Source organism: Mesoplodon densirostris, chromosome 1, assembly GCF_025265405.1.
Source record: "Mesoplodon densirostris isolate mMesDen1 chromosome 1, mMesDen1 primary haplotype, whole genome shotgun sequence".
In the NCBI taxonomy this organism is placed as follows: Eukaryota; Metazoa; Chordata; class Mammalia; order Artiodactyla; family Ziphiidae; genus Mesoplodon; species Mesoplodon densirostris.
The window spans coordinates 223,434,815-223,452,424 of record NC_082661.1 but is presented as its reverse complement, the minus strand read 5'-3'; the positions used below and the strand labels follow the sequence as shown (position 1 = coordinate 223,452,424).

Genomic DNA, 17,610 nt, shown 5'->3' with positions numbered 1-17,610 from the left:
ACTAGAGGTGATTTGAAGCCAAGTTCAGTTAATGATATAAACGAAAGTTTTGGGTCAAAAATGAGGCAAGGCCATAAAGTAAGAAGGCCATTTTGCTGGGTGAGGCTCTTAAACAAGCTGAGAATGCAGATCACAGAGTTCCTTCCCCACATGCTTTGAATAATGCTCATTACCTCCTGCAGGGAACTGCAGCCTTGATCAGGTTTCCCTGATCAAACTCTTTATCTACACCAACCAGAGAAAAGGGTATTGAATGAGAATCAGGGGGTAGATGCTAGGGGAGTAGCCTTTCTGGGACGCTTGAACTGGAGAAAGAGATATTGTTCAGAGACACTTGGAGCCTGACCCTGCTTCCTGTCTGCGGATGAGGTGGTGGTCTTCTGAAGCTGAGTTCGGTTCAAGAAATGGGAGAGCCCAGGCTTTGTAACTCTTCCCTTAAATGACCCTCTGTTCTTCAGAAAGGATTTAAGAGTATGACGGCAGAGTAAGAATTTGTCTGCCTTCTAAACTCTGGCAGGACAATGCATTCGAGGAGAGGGTCACCGTCTCCTGGGGGTGTCACCGTTTAGTAACTAAGGTGTGCATCACTGAGACCTTTTGCTTCAACTGCTGTCCTCTTGAATGTCTTTTGTTTGTGGCCTTGATTGCTGCAACCACGCATTTGAAGCCTTTCTCCTGTAATGGATGCCGCACGTGAGAGTATGTAAGTTATCTCGGGTCCAAGCCATTTTCCATTTATCAGAAAACTTTCCAAATATAAGTTCCAGTTCATTTCATAGATCTAATTGGAAAGGCCTCTTCGCCCTTCCCCTCTCATTGTTATTTTTATGGGGCAATACTAAGAGTTGGAATTGAAGTGCTGGAGAGTTGAACTTCTGCAAAACCTAAAGAAATTAGTTCTAGCCTGAACCTCAAAACCGTGTTCCTTCATCTCAACAGCTTGCACTGGTGAATTCGGGAAGTGCTCCCCCATCCTCTCTCCCCCTCTCTCCCACCCACTTTTCCTCATCTTACTCTCTCTCCCTCTCACTGTATACCTCTCTCTGAAGCTGTCCGGTGATGCAGTGTTTTGTGGAGAAGGATCTTCTTTCTGAAATAGAGGCATGTTGAAATATTTTTTAGTTTGTGGGTTTAGCATACTGGAGGTGCCAACAGGGCACAGGATTCTGCAGGTTCTTGATAGCTTCTAATTGTATTTGAGGAATTGTCATTAATTGTCATGCGTTTGGATGTTCCCCTCCAGTCTGAACTTACCAGCCATATTTGTGATTGTGGTTGCTTTGTTTCACTCAGAGGATTTTGTGCCTATGGGAAATGGAGACTTTGAGTTCTAAGTAAGTTTATTTTTTTAAAAAAATATTTAATTTATTATTTATCTATTTTTATTGAGGTATAGTTGATCTACAATATTAGTTTCAGGCGTACAATATAGTGATTCAAAAATTTTTTTTTTTTTTTTTGCGGTACGCGGGCCTCTCGCTGTTGTGGCCTCTCCCGTTACGGAGCACAGGCTCCGGACGTGCAGGCTCAGCGGCCATGGCTCACGGGCCCGGCCGCTCCGCGGCATGTGGGATCTTCCCGGACCGGGGCACGAACCCATGTCCCCTGCACTGGCAGGCGGACTCTCAACCACTGGGCCAGGGAAGCCCTCAAAATTTTATAGATTATACTCCATTGAAAGTTATTATAGAATATTGGCTATATTCCCTGTGCTCTACAGTATAGCCTTGTAGCTTATTTATTTTATACATAGTCGTTTGTACTTCTTAATCTGCTGTCCCTGTGTTGCACTTTGCTCCTTCCTTCTCCCCACGAGTAACCAATAGTTTGTTCTCTATATCTGTGAGTCTGTTTCTGTTCTGTTATATTCATCCATTTGTTTCATTTTTTAGATTACACATATAAATGATAACATATAGAGTATTTGTCTTTCTCTGTCTGACTTATTTCACTAAGCATAATACCCCCCAGGTCCATCCATGTGTTGCAAATGGCAAAATTTCATACTTTTATGGGCAAGTAATATTCCATTGCATATATATATATATATACCACATCTTCTTTATCCATTCATCTGTTGATGGACACTTAGGTTGCTTCCACATCTTTGCTCTTGTAAATAATGCTGCAGTGAACATTGGGGTGCATGTATCTTTTCGAATTCATGTTTTTATTTTCTTTGGATATATACCCAGGAGTGGAATGGCCAGGTCTTATAGTTCTATTTTTAGTTTTTTTTGAGGCACCTCCATCCTGTTTTCCATAGTGGCCGCATCAATTTACATTACCACCAACACTGTAGGAGGGTTCCCTTTTTCTCCACATCCTTGCCAACATTTATTCTTTGTGGTCGTTTTGATTATAGTCTTTCTGACCTCATTGTGGTTTTGATTTGCATCCCTGATGATCAACAATGTTGAGCATCTTTTCATATGCCTGTTGGCCATCTGTATGTCTTATTTCGAAAAATGTCTATTCAGGTCTCCTCCCCATTTTTTGATTGGGTTGTTTGTTTTTTCTATATTGAGTTGTATGAGCTGTTTATATATTTTTGTATATTAACCCCTTATCGGTCGTATCATTTGCAAATATTTTCTCCCAATCAGTAGGCTGTCTTTTCATTGTGTTTGTGGTTTCTTTTGCTATGCAGAAGCTTTTAAGATTAATTAGATCCATTTGTTTATTTTTGCTTTTGTTTCCTTTGCCTTAGGAGACAGAACCAAAACAATATTGCTACAATTGATGTCAGAGTATCCTGCCTATGTTTTCCTCCAGGAAGTTTATGGTTTCTGGTCTTACATTTAGGTCCTTAATCCAGTTTGAGTTTATTGTTTGTAACTGGTGTGAGAAAATGTTCTAATTTCATTCTTTTACATGTAGCTGTCCAGTTTTCCCAGTACCATTCATTGAAGAGTGTGTCTTTTCTCCACTGTATATTCTTGCCTCCTTTGTCGTAGAGTAATTGACCATAAGTGTGTGGGTTTATTTCTGGGCTCACTATTCTGTTCTATTGATATATGTGTCTGTTTTTGTGCCAGTACTGTACTGTTTTGATGACTAGCTTTGTAGTATAGTCTGAAGTCTGGAAGCATGATACCTATAGCACTATTCTTCTTTCTGAAGATTGTTTTCACTGTTTGGGGTCTTTTGTGTTTCCATACAAATTTTAGAATGATTTGTTCTAGTTCTGTGGAATATGCCATTAGTATTTTGATATGGATTGCACTGAATCTGTAGATTGCCTGGAGTAGTGTGGTCATTCTAACAACGTTAGTCCTATCTATGAACACAGTATCTCTTTCCGTTTGTGTTGTCTCCAGTTTCTTTCATCAGTGTCTTATAATTTTCCATGTACAGGTATTTTCCCTCCTTAGTTAGATTTATTCCTAGGTATTTTATTCTTTTTGATGTGATGGTAAATGGGATTGTATACTTAATTCCTCTCTTATACTTTGTTGTTAGTGTATAGAAATGCAACAAATTTCTGTATATTAATTCTGTGCCCTTTGACTTTACCAAATTCATTGATGAGCTCTAGTAGATTTTGGTGCTGTCTTTAGGATTTTCCTTCTTTTTTTTTTTTTTTTCATGTAATGTCTGAAACATTTATATTAACATATTTCCATACAAATAACCCAAAGAAAATTTAGTATTAGTTGTTTTTGTTTGTTTTTTTATACTGCAGGAGGATTTTCTAAGTATAGTATCATGTCATCTGCCAACAGTGACAGTTTTCCTTCTTCCTTTCCAATTTGTATTCTTTTTATTTCTTTTTTTTTGTCTGATTGCTGTGGTTACGACTTCCAATACTATGTTGAATAAAACTGGGAGAGTGGGCATCTTTGTCTTGTTCCTGATCTTAGAGGAAGTGCTTTCAGCTTTTCACTGTTGAGTATGATGTGAGCTGTGGGCTTATCATATATGGCCTTTATTATGTTGAGGTATGTTCCCTCCATACCCATCCATTTATGGTAAAACATAAATGGGTGTTGAATTTTGTCAAAGGCTATTTCTGCATTCATTGAGATGATCATATGGTTTTTGCCTGGTTTTGGAATCAGGTTGATGCTGGCCACATGGAATGAGTTCAGAAGCTTCCTTCCTCTTCCATTTTCTGGAAGAGTTTGAGAAGGATTGGTATTAATTTTTCTTTGAATGTTTGGTAGAATTTATCAGTGAAGCCGTCTGGTCCTGGACTTTTGTTTTTTGGGAGGTTTTTTTTTTCCTTGACTGCGCGCGGGTTTTCTCTAGTTGTGGCAAGCGGGAGCTACTTTTTGTTGAGGTGCGCAGGCTTCTCATTGCAGTGGCTTCTCTTGTCGTGGAGCATGGGCTCTAGGTGCATGGGCTTCAGTAGTTGTGGCACGCGGGTTCAGTAGTTGTGGCTCACGAGCTCTAGAACACAGGCTCAGTAGTTGTGGCCCATGGGCTTAGTTGCTTCACGGCATGTGGATCTTCCCGGACCAGGGCTCGAACCTGTGTCCCCTGAATTGGCAGGTGGATTCTTAACCACTGCACCACCAGGGAAGCCCTTTTGGGAGGTTTTTGATTACTGATTCGGTCTCCTTACTAGTAATTGGTCTGAAATAAAAAACACGATTTTTTATTTCTTCTTGATTCAGCCTTGGACGGTTATATGTTTCTAGGAATTTATCCATTTCTTCTAGCTTGTCCAATTTGTTGGTGTGTAGTTGTTCATAGTAGTCTCTTACGATTCTTTGTACTTCTTTGGTATTAGTTGTATTGTCTCTTGTTTCATTTTTGATTTTATTGATTTGAGCCCTCTCTCTTTCTTTTGTGATAAGTCTGGCTAAAGTTTTATCAGCTTTGTTATCTTTTCAAAGACCCAGCTCTTGTTTTCAGTGATCTTTTCTATTTTTTCTAAGTCTCTATTTTGTTTATGTCTGCTCTGATCTTTATTATTTCCTTCCTTCTACCAACTTTGGGTTTTGTTTGCTGTTCTTTTTCTAAGTTCCTTTAGGCGTAGGGTTAGGTTGTTTATTTGCAATTTTTCTTGTTTTCTGAGGTAGCTTTTGCTGCCTCCAGTAGATTTTTGGATCATTGTGTTTTTGTTTTCATTTGTTTCCAAGTATTTTTTGATTCTTCTTTGTCTTTGGTGACCAGTTGGTTGTTTAGTAACATATTATTTAGCCTCCACATCTTTGTGTTTTTTGCAGTTTTTTTCTTGTGCTTGATTTTTAGTCTCATAGGGTTGTGGTTGGAAAAGGTGCTTGATATGATTTCAATTTTCTTAAATTTATTGAATCTTGTTTTGTGGCATATCATGTGATCTGTGCTAGAAAATGTTCCATTTACACTTGAATCAAATGTGTATTCTGCTGCTTTGGATGGAATGTTCTAAATATCTATCAAGTCCATTTGGTCTAATGTGTCACTAAAGGCCAGTGTTTCCTTATTGATTTTCTGTCTTGATAATCTGTCCATTGATATATGTAGGGTATTAAATTCCCCTACTCTTACTGTGTTACTGTCAATTTCTCCCTTTGTGTCTGTTAATATTTGCTTTATGTATATAGCACTTCTATGTTGGGTGCATATCTATTTACAATTGTTATATAAGATTGATCCCTTGGTCATTATGTAATGTCCTTCTTTGTCTCTTGTAACAGTCATTGTTTTAAAGTCTATTTTGTCTGATATAAATAGTGCTATCCCAACTTCTTTTGATTTACATTTGCATGGAGTACCTTTTTTCATCCCCTCACTTTCGGTCTGTGTGTATCTTTAGATCCAAAATGAGTCTCTTATAGGTAGCATATGTATGGGTCTTGTTTTTAATATCCATTCGGCCACTCTATACCTTTTGACTGGAGCATTTAGTCTATTTACATTTAATTATTGATAGGTATATACTCCCATTTTGTTAATTGTTTGGGGGTTGTTTTTTGTAGTTCTTTTTTTGTTCCTGTCTTCTTCTCTCCCCTTTTGATTTGATGACTATCTTTAGTTATGTTTGGATTCCCTTCTCTTTTTTGGTGTTTATCTATTGTAGATTTTTGGTTTGTGGTTACCATGAGGCTTATAGATAGCAATCTATATATAATATAATGTAATGTAGTATAATATATATGATTATTTTAAGTCTCTGATCTCTTAATTTCAAACACATTTTAACAACCCTACGTTTTTACTCCCCCATCCTCACCATGATTATTGTTTTTTTTTTAAACTCTTTATGGAATTTGCCACAATATTGCTTCTGTTTTATGTTTTGTTTTTTTGGCTGCAAGTCATGTGGGATCTCAGCTCCCTGGTTCGACCAGGGATCGAACCCACACCTCCTGCATTGGAAGGTGAAGTCCCAACCACTGGACCACCAGGGAAGTCCTGATTATTGTTTTTGATATATTTTACATCTTTTTGTTTTGTGTATCCCTTAACTAATTATTGTGGATATAGATGATTTTTTTCTTTTAACCTTCCTGCTAGCTTTGTACATGGTTGATTTACTACCTAATATTTGCTTTTACCAATGAGCTTTTTCCTTTCATAATTTTCATGTTTCTATTTGTAGCCTTTTCTTTTTCACTTAGAGAAATACCTTTACCATTTCTTGTAAAGCTGGTTTGGTGGTGCCCAACTCTTAGATTTTGCTTGTCTGTAAAACTTTTGATTTCTCCATCAAATCTGAATGGAAGTCTTGCTGAGTAAAGTATTCTTGCTTGTAGATTTTCCCTTCATTACTTTAAATTTATTGTGCCACTCCCATCTGGCCTGCAGAGCTGCTGAAAAGTCCACTGATGGCATTATGGGAGTTCCTTTGTATGTAACTTGTTGCTTTTCCCTCTTCAATATTCTTTCTTTAACTTTTGCCCTTTTAATTCAGTGTATCTTGGTGTGGACCTCTTGGGTTGATCTTGTTTTTGTTCCAGGACCTGCAAGTCTGTTTCTTTTCCCAGGTTAGGGAAGTTTTCAGCCTACTGTGTCCTCACATATGTTCTCTGCCCCTTTCTCTCTCTCTTCTCCTTCTGAGACCCTATAATATGAATATTAGTGCACTTGATTTTGTACCAGAGGTCTCTTAAACTGTTCTCTTTTCTTTTTATTCTTTTTTCTGTTCAGCTTCAGTGATTTCCACTACTCTGTCTTCCATCTCCCTGATCCATTCCTCTGTATCATTTCATCTACTGTTGATTTCTTTTAGTGTATTTTTCAATTGTTGTAGTTTTCATCTCTGTTTAGTTCTTTATATCTTAAAACTCTTTGTTAAACTTCTCACTGTGTTCCTCCATTCCTCTCCTGCATTCTTTGATCATCTTTATGATCATCACCCTGAACTCTTTCTTAGGTAGATTGCCTATCTCCACTTCACTTAGTTCTTCATCTGGGGTTTTATCTTCTTCCTTTGTTTGGAACATGTTCCTCTGTTGCCTCATTTTGCCTAACTTGCTCTTTTTTTATTTCTATGTATCTGGTAGATTGGTAATGTTTCCTGATCTTGGAGAAGTGGCCTTTTGTAAGAGATACACTGTGTGTCCCAGCAGCTCACTCCCCTCTGGTCATCAGAGCTATATGCTCTAGGGGTACCCCCTATGTGGGGTGCATGGGTCCTTCTGTGTGGTGGGCTTACTGGTGTCGTTGGTCTAGTAGGCATGGCTGGCCTTTGGCCCAATTGGTTTCCAGGCCCTGCCTTGTGTGGACCCTGCCAGCCACTGGTTGGTGGGGCTGGGTCATGAGGCTGCTGGTTGCAGAACCCTGGAGGGTCCCAGGGCTACTGCTGTTTCCGTCGTGGGCAGAGCCAGGTTCTGGGGTGGGTGGTTACAGGGCTGGGGTTCCCGGGTCTAGTGTTGGCCTGCTGGTGGGTGGGGCCAGTTCCTGACATGGCTGGCTGCAGGGTCTGGGGTATTCCAAAGCTGTGCTGGCCCATTGGTGAGTGGGGCTGGATCCCAGGGCAGCTGGCTGATGCATCCAAGGTTTCTCAGAGCTGGTGTTGGTCTGCTGGTGGGTGGGGCCCAGGCCCGGGGGTCCTGGGGCTGGTGCCAATCTGCTCTGTTGGCTGTGTCCAACAAGGTAGGCTGTAGGGCTGCAGTGGTCCTGGGGCTGGTGTCTGCCCAGTGGTGGGTGGAGTTGGTGTCCAGGGGAACCTGGAGCCAGTAGATGAATCTGGGTCCTGGGGCTAGTGCTGGCCCACTGGTGGGCAGAGCTGACTCCTAGGGTCTCTGGCTGCAGGGCCCAGTGTCCCAGAGCTGATTTTGAATTGTTGCTGGGTGAAGCCAAGGCCCAGGATGTTCTGGGGCTAGTGCTGGCTGGCTGGTGGCTGGAGCTGGGCCCCAGGGTTTCTGGCTGCCGGTAGTGCTTGCACACTGTTGTATGGCACTGGGTCCTGGGCCCTCTGGTGGACAGGACCATGTCCTGAGGTGCCTTGGGCTCAGGAGGTCTTAAGGCAGCCTGTCTGCTGGTGGTTGTCCAGCTAATTGCTTGGTCTGAGGCATTCCAGTACTGGTGTGAACGGGCTGGTGGGTGAGGCTGGGTCCTGGTGCCAATCAGCTAGAGGGAGGATTCCAAAATGGTGCTTGCCAGTGTCTGTGTCTCCAGGGTGAGCTCCAGTTGCTTGCTGCCTCTTTGGCAGACTCTCCAAGATCAGCAGCTGAGTCTGATTTAGGCTCCTTTCAAATTACTGCTTCGGCCCTGGTTCCTGGAGTGTGTGAGATTTTGTGTGAGCCCTTTAAGAGGGGAGTCTCTATTTCCCCCAGCCCTCTGGGACTCCTGAAATTAATCCCTGCAGGCCTTCAAAGCCACACATTCTCGGGGCTGGGGGCTTGTCTTCCTGGTGCAGGATCCCTGGGCTGGGGAGCCCAATAGGGGGCTCAGACCCCTTGTTCCTTGCGGAGTACCTCTGCAGTTGTAATGATTCTTACATTTGTGGGTCAGCCACTCCTGGGGTGTGGGTCTTGACTATGTGCAACTCTGCCTCTCCTATCCATCTTGTTCTGGTTCCTTCTTTATATCGTTAGTAGTAGATGATCTTTTCTGCTAGACGTTGGTCTTTCTCATTAATAGTTGCTCTGCAAATACTTGTGATTTTGGTGTGCTCATGAGAGGAGGTGAGCGCAGGGTCTTCCTACTCCACCATCTTGGCCAGCCTCTATAATAGTATTTTTGCTAAGTAATACTAGCAAAATGAATATTTGTAACAGATGTTCACTGCCAATGCTACGGACTCCCTTTTTCATGTGTATGTAGGGAAGAGGAACATTGATACATTGAGCTCCTGGAAGCAGAGTTGCATATGAGAAAGTGCTAGCTAGGAATCAGGTCTGGGCTCAAAATACTGCCAGTGGCATGTTTGACTTAACTGCTTGAGCTCCATTTCCTCATTTGAAAAGTGCGATGTTAATGGCTGCTTCACTCCGATTTGAGGCTGACACGAGGTGATGTCCAAAAATGCTACTTGCCCTCAACAAACATGGGTTCCCTCCACTGTCAGCTCTCCCTTCTCTGCTCAGTGCCCTGAATTATGACAGGTTACACAGCTGGGCCATGTGGTTGATGACTCCGACGGCTTGACCCTTGTTTCCTAACCCAACTGATTACTTTTAGAGTATGGAGGAAAGTGGAAAATGCTTCATTATTTTGCTCGGCATTTCTTCGCTCCGCTGTTGCCGGTGGGTTTTGAGAATGAAGATGTGTTTTTCATCTACGGTGTGTCAGACCTTCACTCAGACCACAAAATGATGCTGACTGTAAGTTGCTTGGATATTTTTCTCTCTGTGGTAGAGGGCGAATTTTAGATTTCTTTAGTTATTTGGTTCAATTTTTTTTGGAAAAAAGAAAAGAGAAATTAATTTGTATCAAAATGTCTCTAGTGCTTGCAGCAGAAAATGAGCTGTTCTTGGAATTGGAAAACCTATACTCAGGGGAAAATTCTGCTATTTATTCTATGACCTTAATGTCTTGGTTCAGTTTCCTCATCTGTAAAATGACACCAGCCTGCCTTCTTAAAGGATTTCTATGGATAGTGAATACAGTCATTAGATGACTGTGCATTGTAAACTGTAAAATGCCAGTTAGATCTAAGGTTCTTTATAATCATGAGAAGCTGGAAATAGGCTAAACTTTACCAAAAGAAATCATTTAAAACAGTATGTTAAAGTGGAAATCAGTAAAATTATTCAGAATATATATGTGGAAAAATGAACTTGTATTTAAAACAATTTTAGCTAAAAGAAAGGATAGAAACTCAAAGAAGTCTTGGATGGCTATGGTTAGGAGGACATTGAGAACAGGTCAAGTCTATGAATTAACTATAATGTGCCAGGTCCTGTGCCTTCCATAACTTGCTTAATTCTCACAACAGTCTGTGGAGTTAGTGCTGTTATTATTCTCATTTTACGTTTGAAGAAATGGATACTTTGAGAAGTTAACTTCTTGGTTACATGACAAGTACTTGGTGGGGCTGAGATTAAACCCAAGTTTCCCAGTCTCTTAACCGGTTCTGCTATTCTGACTTTCATCTATTATTACTACTATTATTCTCTAAAAAAAATAGTAACTAAGAATGTTTGGTTTTTTTCTGTCTTGTTTCTCCCCAGGTGAGAGTCCACACATGGAGTTCCCTGGAGCCCGTGTGCTCCGAGACGACTAAGCCTTTTGTGATGAAAGCAGGGGAATCTGCTCTTCTCTATGATAAGCCAGTAGCTGAATTATTAACAGGATGTACAAATTGTACACGACAAAGCTGTGTGGTTTCCTTTTACCTGTCAACTGACAGGGAGCTCTTGAGCCCAACCAACTATCACTTCCTGTCCTCACCAAAGGAGGCCAAGGGGCTCCACAAGGCAAATATCACTGTAAGCACCAGGGGTCTGGGGTCACCGTGGCTTTGTGGAACTGTCCTGCTTTTTTGCAAAATTTCTGCTTGGTACTGAGCTTACCTGGGACCCGGGGAAGATTGGCCCCTTCCCACTGGAAGCAAAGAGCAAATAATGTTTATTTCTAATTCAGCATTTGTCAGAGCTTAAGGTTCCTGCCACTCCTGCTGTCCCATCACATCTCCCTAGTCAGGCTGGTGCAGTGGAGGGCAAGGCAGCAGGAGTCATCACCACTGACTGCTCCTCCTCTAGGTTCCAGGCTCTGTCTGTCCTGGGGGCTTTACTGCATCAACCGTGAAGTGTTATCATCTGCATATACAAGTGAGCAAACCTGCTTGGAGGGACCGAGTAACGTGTTTAAAGTCCGTAGCCAGGAAACATTGGAGCCCGGTAGAAGCACTTTTAATTTTGCATTTTTAAGGAGAGTCTATTCATTTAAAAAACTGTCACTCTACTCTCTGATTTATTGCTTCCATGTTGCTCAATCACCAGATCTCTTTATCACTGCCAAGGGGAAAAAAAGGGACGATCGGGATAGGATGTGTTGTTATAAAAATTGTGTAGCTAGGGCTTCCCTGGTGGCGCAGTGGTTGAGAGTCTGCCTGCCGATGCAGGGGACATGGGTTCGTGCCCCGGTCCGGGAGGATCCCATATGCCGCGGAGCGGCTGGGCCCGTGAGCCATGGCCGCTGAGCCTGCGCGTCCGGAGCCTGTGCTCCGCGACGGGAGAGGCCACAACAGTGAGAGGCCCACGTACCGCAAAAAAAAAAAAAACAAAAAATTGTGTAGTTAGAAAATTTGGAATCTGTCTAGTTGATTGAAAACCTTTCCTTCCCTTTCCCCCTCTCCATGTAGTGATTGAAACTTCCTAGAAGAATATTTTCATTCTCTATTTTTAATCAATTTTAAGTTTGTTTTGGATTTCATTGAGAAGACTTAAGTGAGAGGATTTTTTACGTTTGCTTTGGAAATCATATCAAAACTCAGTCCTTGAAATGAAAGCATAGCTTCCTTTCCAATTAATGATGAAATATTCCCATAATGAAATCTATCTGTAACAACTGATATAGGGCAAATATGAAGGAAATGACATACATTTACATAGCTTCTTTCCAGAAAAAAAGCACAAAACTATGTAGTAGACAAATTTGCAGTCTCTAGACAGGATTTCAAACTCTTTCTTTCCTCATCTGGGCCTCCATTACTTTGAGATAACTGGGCTGCGGGAGAGGTAGGACTTTTTCCTTTGTCCTACCTCAGCTGGATTTCAATGAGACTTTGCCTATCCTAAAGGGATATAACAACAATAACAGCAATAATAGTAACGATAGTTAACGTTATTGTAGGCTTAACGTAGGCCAGGCACTTGGATGTAGTATCCTCAGGGGGATGCTGGGGACTGGGTTTTCCTCCCCGTATCCCTGAAGCCAGAGTACAAGCTTGAGCTCTGGGCTCTGCAGTCAGATATGCAGAGACGAGGTTTCCAATCAGAAGAAGGCAGCAACAAGAGTGAGCAGGTGCCAGTGTCCCTTCTGGCCTTGGCCTTGGGACAGAGTAGCTGAGGCTTCCCTGCAGGCTTGGTGGCAGCCAGGGGCAGCCATGTAAACTGTGTGCCTGCAGCTGCTTTAGGGTCTTCCTCAGAATAGGTGGGTGGCATGATTTGGGAATTTGACATCTAACTTCAAGCCTGCATCTCTGACCCTCTGAGAGCTACCTAATACATTTTGTTTCTTTTTTGCTTCTCCTTCTTGTTAATAACTCAGAACCCGGCATGCTCTCTCAGGCTAAGTTATAGATAGTAAAAATTGCCCTTGGAAATTCTTTATGTCACCCATAACCTATAATGTCAGACCTATGGCGTGGCATGTATGCATGTTGAAGAGTCATGTTTCATGACAGATGCACGGCTGGAATACCAGGTCCCACTCAACTGTGTACTCACAGTGAGAGAGGCTCACAAGCCCCCAGGAAGCAGCTCTGCCGCACTCTCTGCCTGTGCTAAGAGGCTAATGAATGACAAGACTTAAACTGTGCTCTCCTTTGCTGATATCGTGTGGGATTCACACGTGTTAGAAGTGCTAATGTAAAGCAACTGTACTCCAATAAAAATGAATTTAAAAAAAGAAGGAAAAAAAAATTAAAGCAAGAAAGTTAGGGGTCGGATTACAAAGCTGAGAATTCACATTATGAAGATTTTTTCAAATATTTCAAAGTTGGATGGACTTATATCCAAATGAATAGGAAAATCAATAATTTCATTTAGATGGTTCCGAATGAGTACAATGTGATAGATACCTAAGAATGAACATGAGTAAATCTGTCAAGAGTAATATGAAAAGCAAATTAATTTGAGCTGAATAAAAAAAAAGTACTAATAATATGACTTTACTGACGATGCAATAAAAGAGAGAGAGCTCTACTGGTAGAGCTTTTGGAGATGCCCAGCCGGCTGCTGCCTAGATTGCAGGATCTCCTCAGAAGACTAGAAGGTGAGCATCATGGCTGTGCTCTGCAGCCAGCTCCACACAGATTCTGAGAAAGTCATTTAAACCACCCAGCCCTGGTGCAGAAATGTGCCTCTCTTAATGAGACCCTGAGAAAAAGATATAAAGCTGTAAAAGCTACAAAGCCTTGAGATTCATGTGAAATATGCTTCTTAATAATTGGAGACTACATATTCCCCCCCCCCCCCCGCCTGGTTTGAGATTACAATTTGGTAATTTTCCACAGCCTTCAATACATTTCCAGGTATTTTTTAGCATCTGACACAGTGCATGGAATGTATGACTTTAGCAGCTGCAGAACCAAAGTTGTAGGATATGCACTGCTTGTTAGCCGCATCGACGTTCTGATAGGCGCTGTATATAGAATAAAGAGCTCTGCCTTCCTCCTTCACTTCATTTATCCTTTTCTTTCAGGCCACCATCTCTCAGCAAGGGGACACATTTGTTTTTCATCTGAAAACCTCAGCTGTTGCTCCCTTTGTTTGGTTGGATGTAGGAAGCATCCCAGGGAGATTCAGTGACAATGGTTTTCTCATGACTGAGAAGACACGGACTGTATTCTTTTACCCTTGGAAACCCACCAATGAGAGTGAATTGGAGCTATCTTTTCATGTGACTTCGCTGGCCGATATTTACTGAGGGAATCCAGGTTGTATTTGCAGGAGCTGAAGGCAACCAGAAACAAGTTGAAGAAGCCAGGAAACGCGTCTGCTTGCTGTCAGGTGTCTGCATAACCACTTGGTGAAGAGTTTGTACAGTGCATTCTCCCAGGGAAGGCTGTGTACTCAGCTGATGTCCTCCTCCAACAAAGCTGTGCCTCGGTGCCGTCCAGTCTGCACCAGGACTGTGGTTTTAGCCCATTTCCCCCACAGCCTTTGCACCACATGAACCAGTTATAACCCAACTGCTTCTCCAAGCCCCAAAAGGAGGTCTGTCCACATGCAGCCCTTTAAGGGAATCACAGGTACGTAATTATTGCGGTATCTGTGGAATCAAATGTGGAAGGTCGTGAGGTCACGTAGGCTCTCGTGGTTAGCTTTGAGAAATACCAAATAATCGGATTGAAACTGCTTTGTTGTTATTTCCAGAGGAAATGGAGATTCAAATGTCACAAGAGAAAGAGATTTCTGGGTGGTAGCCATATTGATTGCTATTGCCGGAAAGTTTGGGGAGTTGATTGTTGTCATTCAGTTACTTTTTGGGTAGGAGTCCTGTTTTCATTTGCAATGCTTTTTAAAAAATATTGTTTTAACAATAATAATTTATTTTTTCAAAGGCCATTAGAGTGATTCTCCTTTGGAAAAAAAGCTCACATTGAAATGGACATCACCATGGTCCCTTTGGAAACTTTTGGGTGTCCTGACATAGGTCACCCATTGTTATGTATGGGTTTCAGATTTGGTTGAATCCAGTGAGCTTTCCAATTCAAGGTTGTGGTTAGATTTGTACTTGGTGATCCTGGCAGCAAAGTGGTATTCCCTTTAACTTGAGTTTGAACTATCTTAAAAAATTTTGATTTGATTATGAAATCATTTTATTCTGCATTATCATGTTTATAAAATTACATTGGTAATGAAGCAAAGGGGGCAAAATGTTAATAAGTAGCCAATTTGGGTAAAGGTGTATAGGAATTTTTTGTTCTGCTTTTGTGACTTTTCTGTAAGTTTGAAATTATGTTAAAATTTTAAAGTTATATAAATTGCATCGACAACTTGGTGTTTCACTTGTGGCTTATTTCCTCATTCTATGAACACTCAGTTTTGCCCGGTACCATGCTGAGCCTTAATTTCCATTTAGCTCTGGTCAAGTTTTTAGTCTATTTGATAAACTTGAAGAGTTTGAAGAATCTAATCCAGGATATTTGAGGGGTCTTCTCTAAGAAGAATCAGGTAATTCGTTATAGAGTGGACTGGCGGTGAGAGTTTGGCTTTAGAATCAAGACTAAATAGATAATAGTTTTGGTTTTAAAGCTGAGAAACTTTTGGCCGTGGTTCAGAGACTGAAAAGAAAATAAATGCAGCCAACCCAGGCCTCTCCTTCAGTATCTATGAGTTCCCTCATTTTATGTGTTATTTCAAAAAATATATAACAGCCTTATGAAAGGCTGTGACTTAGGGATGTAACCCAGAAGATTCTTACCTGATAAATATTATATCACTTTCTTGTCACTGTTGCTGGGGGACAGGGAGGACACACCTTTCCATTCACTAGAGCATTTTTCTGTGCTAGGTGCCCTGTGAGGTGGCCTTTGAAGTTGATGGGCCAGAATTTACTGGGTTGGCCAAACCCAAAAACTTTGTTTGGGTTTTTCCCTAATATCTTTCTGTAATGACCCAATACATTGCAATTCTGCCCTTACTAGCTCTGTAACCTTAATCAAGTTATTTAACTTCTACGTTCGGTTTTCTTGTGGTACAGTGGGAATAATTACACTCACCTTGTAAGTGTGGGTTTTAAAAATTATTTATTTATTTATTTATTTATTTATGGCTGTGTTTGCTCTTCATTGCTGCATGCGGGCTTTCTCTAGTTGTGGCGAGCGGGGACTACTCTTCATTGTGGTGCGTGAGCTTCTCGCGGTGGCCTCTCTTGTTGCGGAGCACAGGCTCTAGGCGCTTGGGCTTCAGTAGTTGTGGCACGTGGGCTCAGTAGTTGTGGTTCGCGAGCTCTAGAGCACAGGCTCAGTAGCACACGGGTTTTGTTGCTCCGCGGCATGTGGGATCTTCCTGGACCAGGGATTGAACCCATGTCCCCTGCACTGGCAGGCGGATTCTTAACCACTGCACCACCAGGGAAGTCCCTGTAAGTCTGCTTTGAAGAATAAATTAAAAATGTGGTTCAAGGGCTCGGCCCAGTACTGACACTTAGTGAAGGCTCTGTAAATGGAGGCACCATTCTGGGGTGTGACCCTCTTGTCTAGAGAGTGCAGGGCTTCCGGCCACACTGACTTGAGTCAGAATCCAAGTTCTTAGGCTTATTGGCTGTGTGACCTTGCGCAACCACTTGATCTTCTAGATTTTAGTTTTCTCACCTGTAAAGTGGAGATAGTAATCTCTAACCTTCAAAGGTAGTGGTAAAGATTAAACAAATAGGGTCTGGAACAAAATAAATGCTATTCATACTTTTTTTTTTTTGGCCGTACGCGGGCCTCTCACTGTTGTGGCCTCTCCCGTTGCGGAGCACAGGCTCCGGACGCGCAGGCTCAGCGGCCATGGCTCACGGGCCCAGCCGCTCCACGGCATGTGGGATCTTCCTGGACCGGGGCATGAACCCGTGTCCCCTGCATTGGCAGGCGGACCCCCAACCACTGCGCCACCAGGGAAGTCCCAGTCATACTTTTTTAACATCATTATCACTCAGTACGTGAAGCAAGGGTAAAAATGAAGCAAATAAAGGCAGATGCCTTTTTTCTTTCTTGTTTTAAAATTGAAGTTTAGCTAATACAATATTGCATTAGTTTCAGGTGTACCACAAGGTGATTCACTTATATATATGTATTTTCAGATGATTTACCACTATAGGTTATTACAGTATATTGAATATAATTCCTTGTGCTATACAGTAAATCCTTATTGTTTATCTGTTTTACATATAGTAGTGTGTATCTGTTAATCCCATACTCCTACTTTGCCCTCCTCTCTCCTCCTCTTTGGTAACCATAAATTTGTTTTCTCTGTCTGTGAGTCTGTTCCTGTTCCTGTTTTTTGTTTTGTTTTTTAAAATATTTTTTGATGTGGACCATTTTTAAAGTCTTTATTGAAGTTGTTACAATATTACTTCTGTTTTTTTATGTTTTGGTTTTTTTTGGCCGCAAGGCATGTGGGATCTTAGCTCCCCAACCAAGGATCGAACCCTCACCCCGTGCATTGGAAGGCAAAATCTTAACCACTGGACCACCAGGGAAGTCCCTCCTGTTTTGTATATAGACTCATTTGCATTATTTTTTTAGATTCCACATGTAAGTAATAGCATATAATATTTGTCTTTCTCTGACTTGCTTCACTAAGTGTGGTATTCTCTAGGTTCATCCATGTTGCTGTAAATGGCAATATTTCATTTTTAAAATTATTTATTATTATTTTTTTTGGCTGCATCAGGTCTTAGTTGCAGCATGCAGGATCCTTCGTTGAGGCACGTGGCCTCTTTGTTGCGGTGTGCAGGCTTCTCTCTAGTTGTGGTACATGGGCTCCAGAGCATGTGGACTCTGTAGTTGTGGCACGTGGGTTTAGTTGCCCTGCGGCATGTGGGATCTTAGTTTCCCAAGCAGGGATTGAACCA

The 17,610-nt window shown here is 41.7% G+C and overlaps 1 protein-coding gene across 1 annotated transcript in view; it reads left to right on the top strand.

Annotated features, from left to right (window-relative positions):
• The window catches only part of MANBA (mannosidase beta), a 129,337-nt gene extending 114,311 nt beyond the window's left edge, over positions 1-15,026 (top strand). Inside the window, exons 15-17 of the mRNA XM_060115533.1 lie at positions 9,559-9,701; positions 10,551-10,808; positions 13,747-15,026. Coding sequence (XP_059971516.1) covers positions 9,559-9,701; positions 10,551-10,808; positions 13,747-13,971 — 626 coding nt within the window. The 3' untranslated portion in view covers positions 13,972-15,026. The remainder of the gene's footprint in view (positions 1-9,558; positions 9,702-10,550; positions 10,809-13,746) is intronic.
• The last annotated feature ends 2,584 nt before the right edge of the window (positions 15,027-17,610 follow it).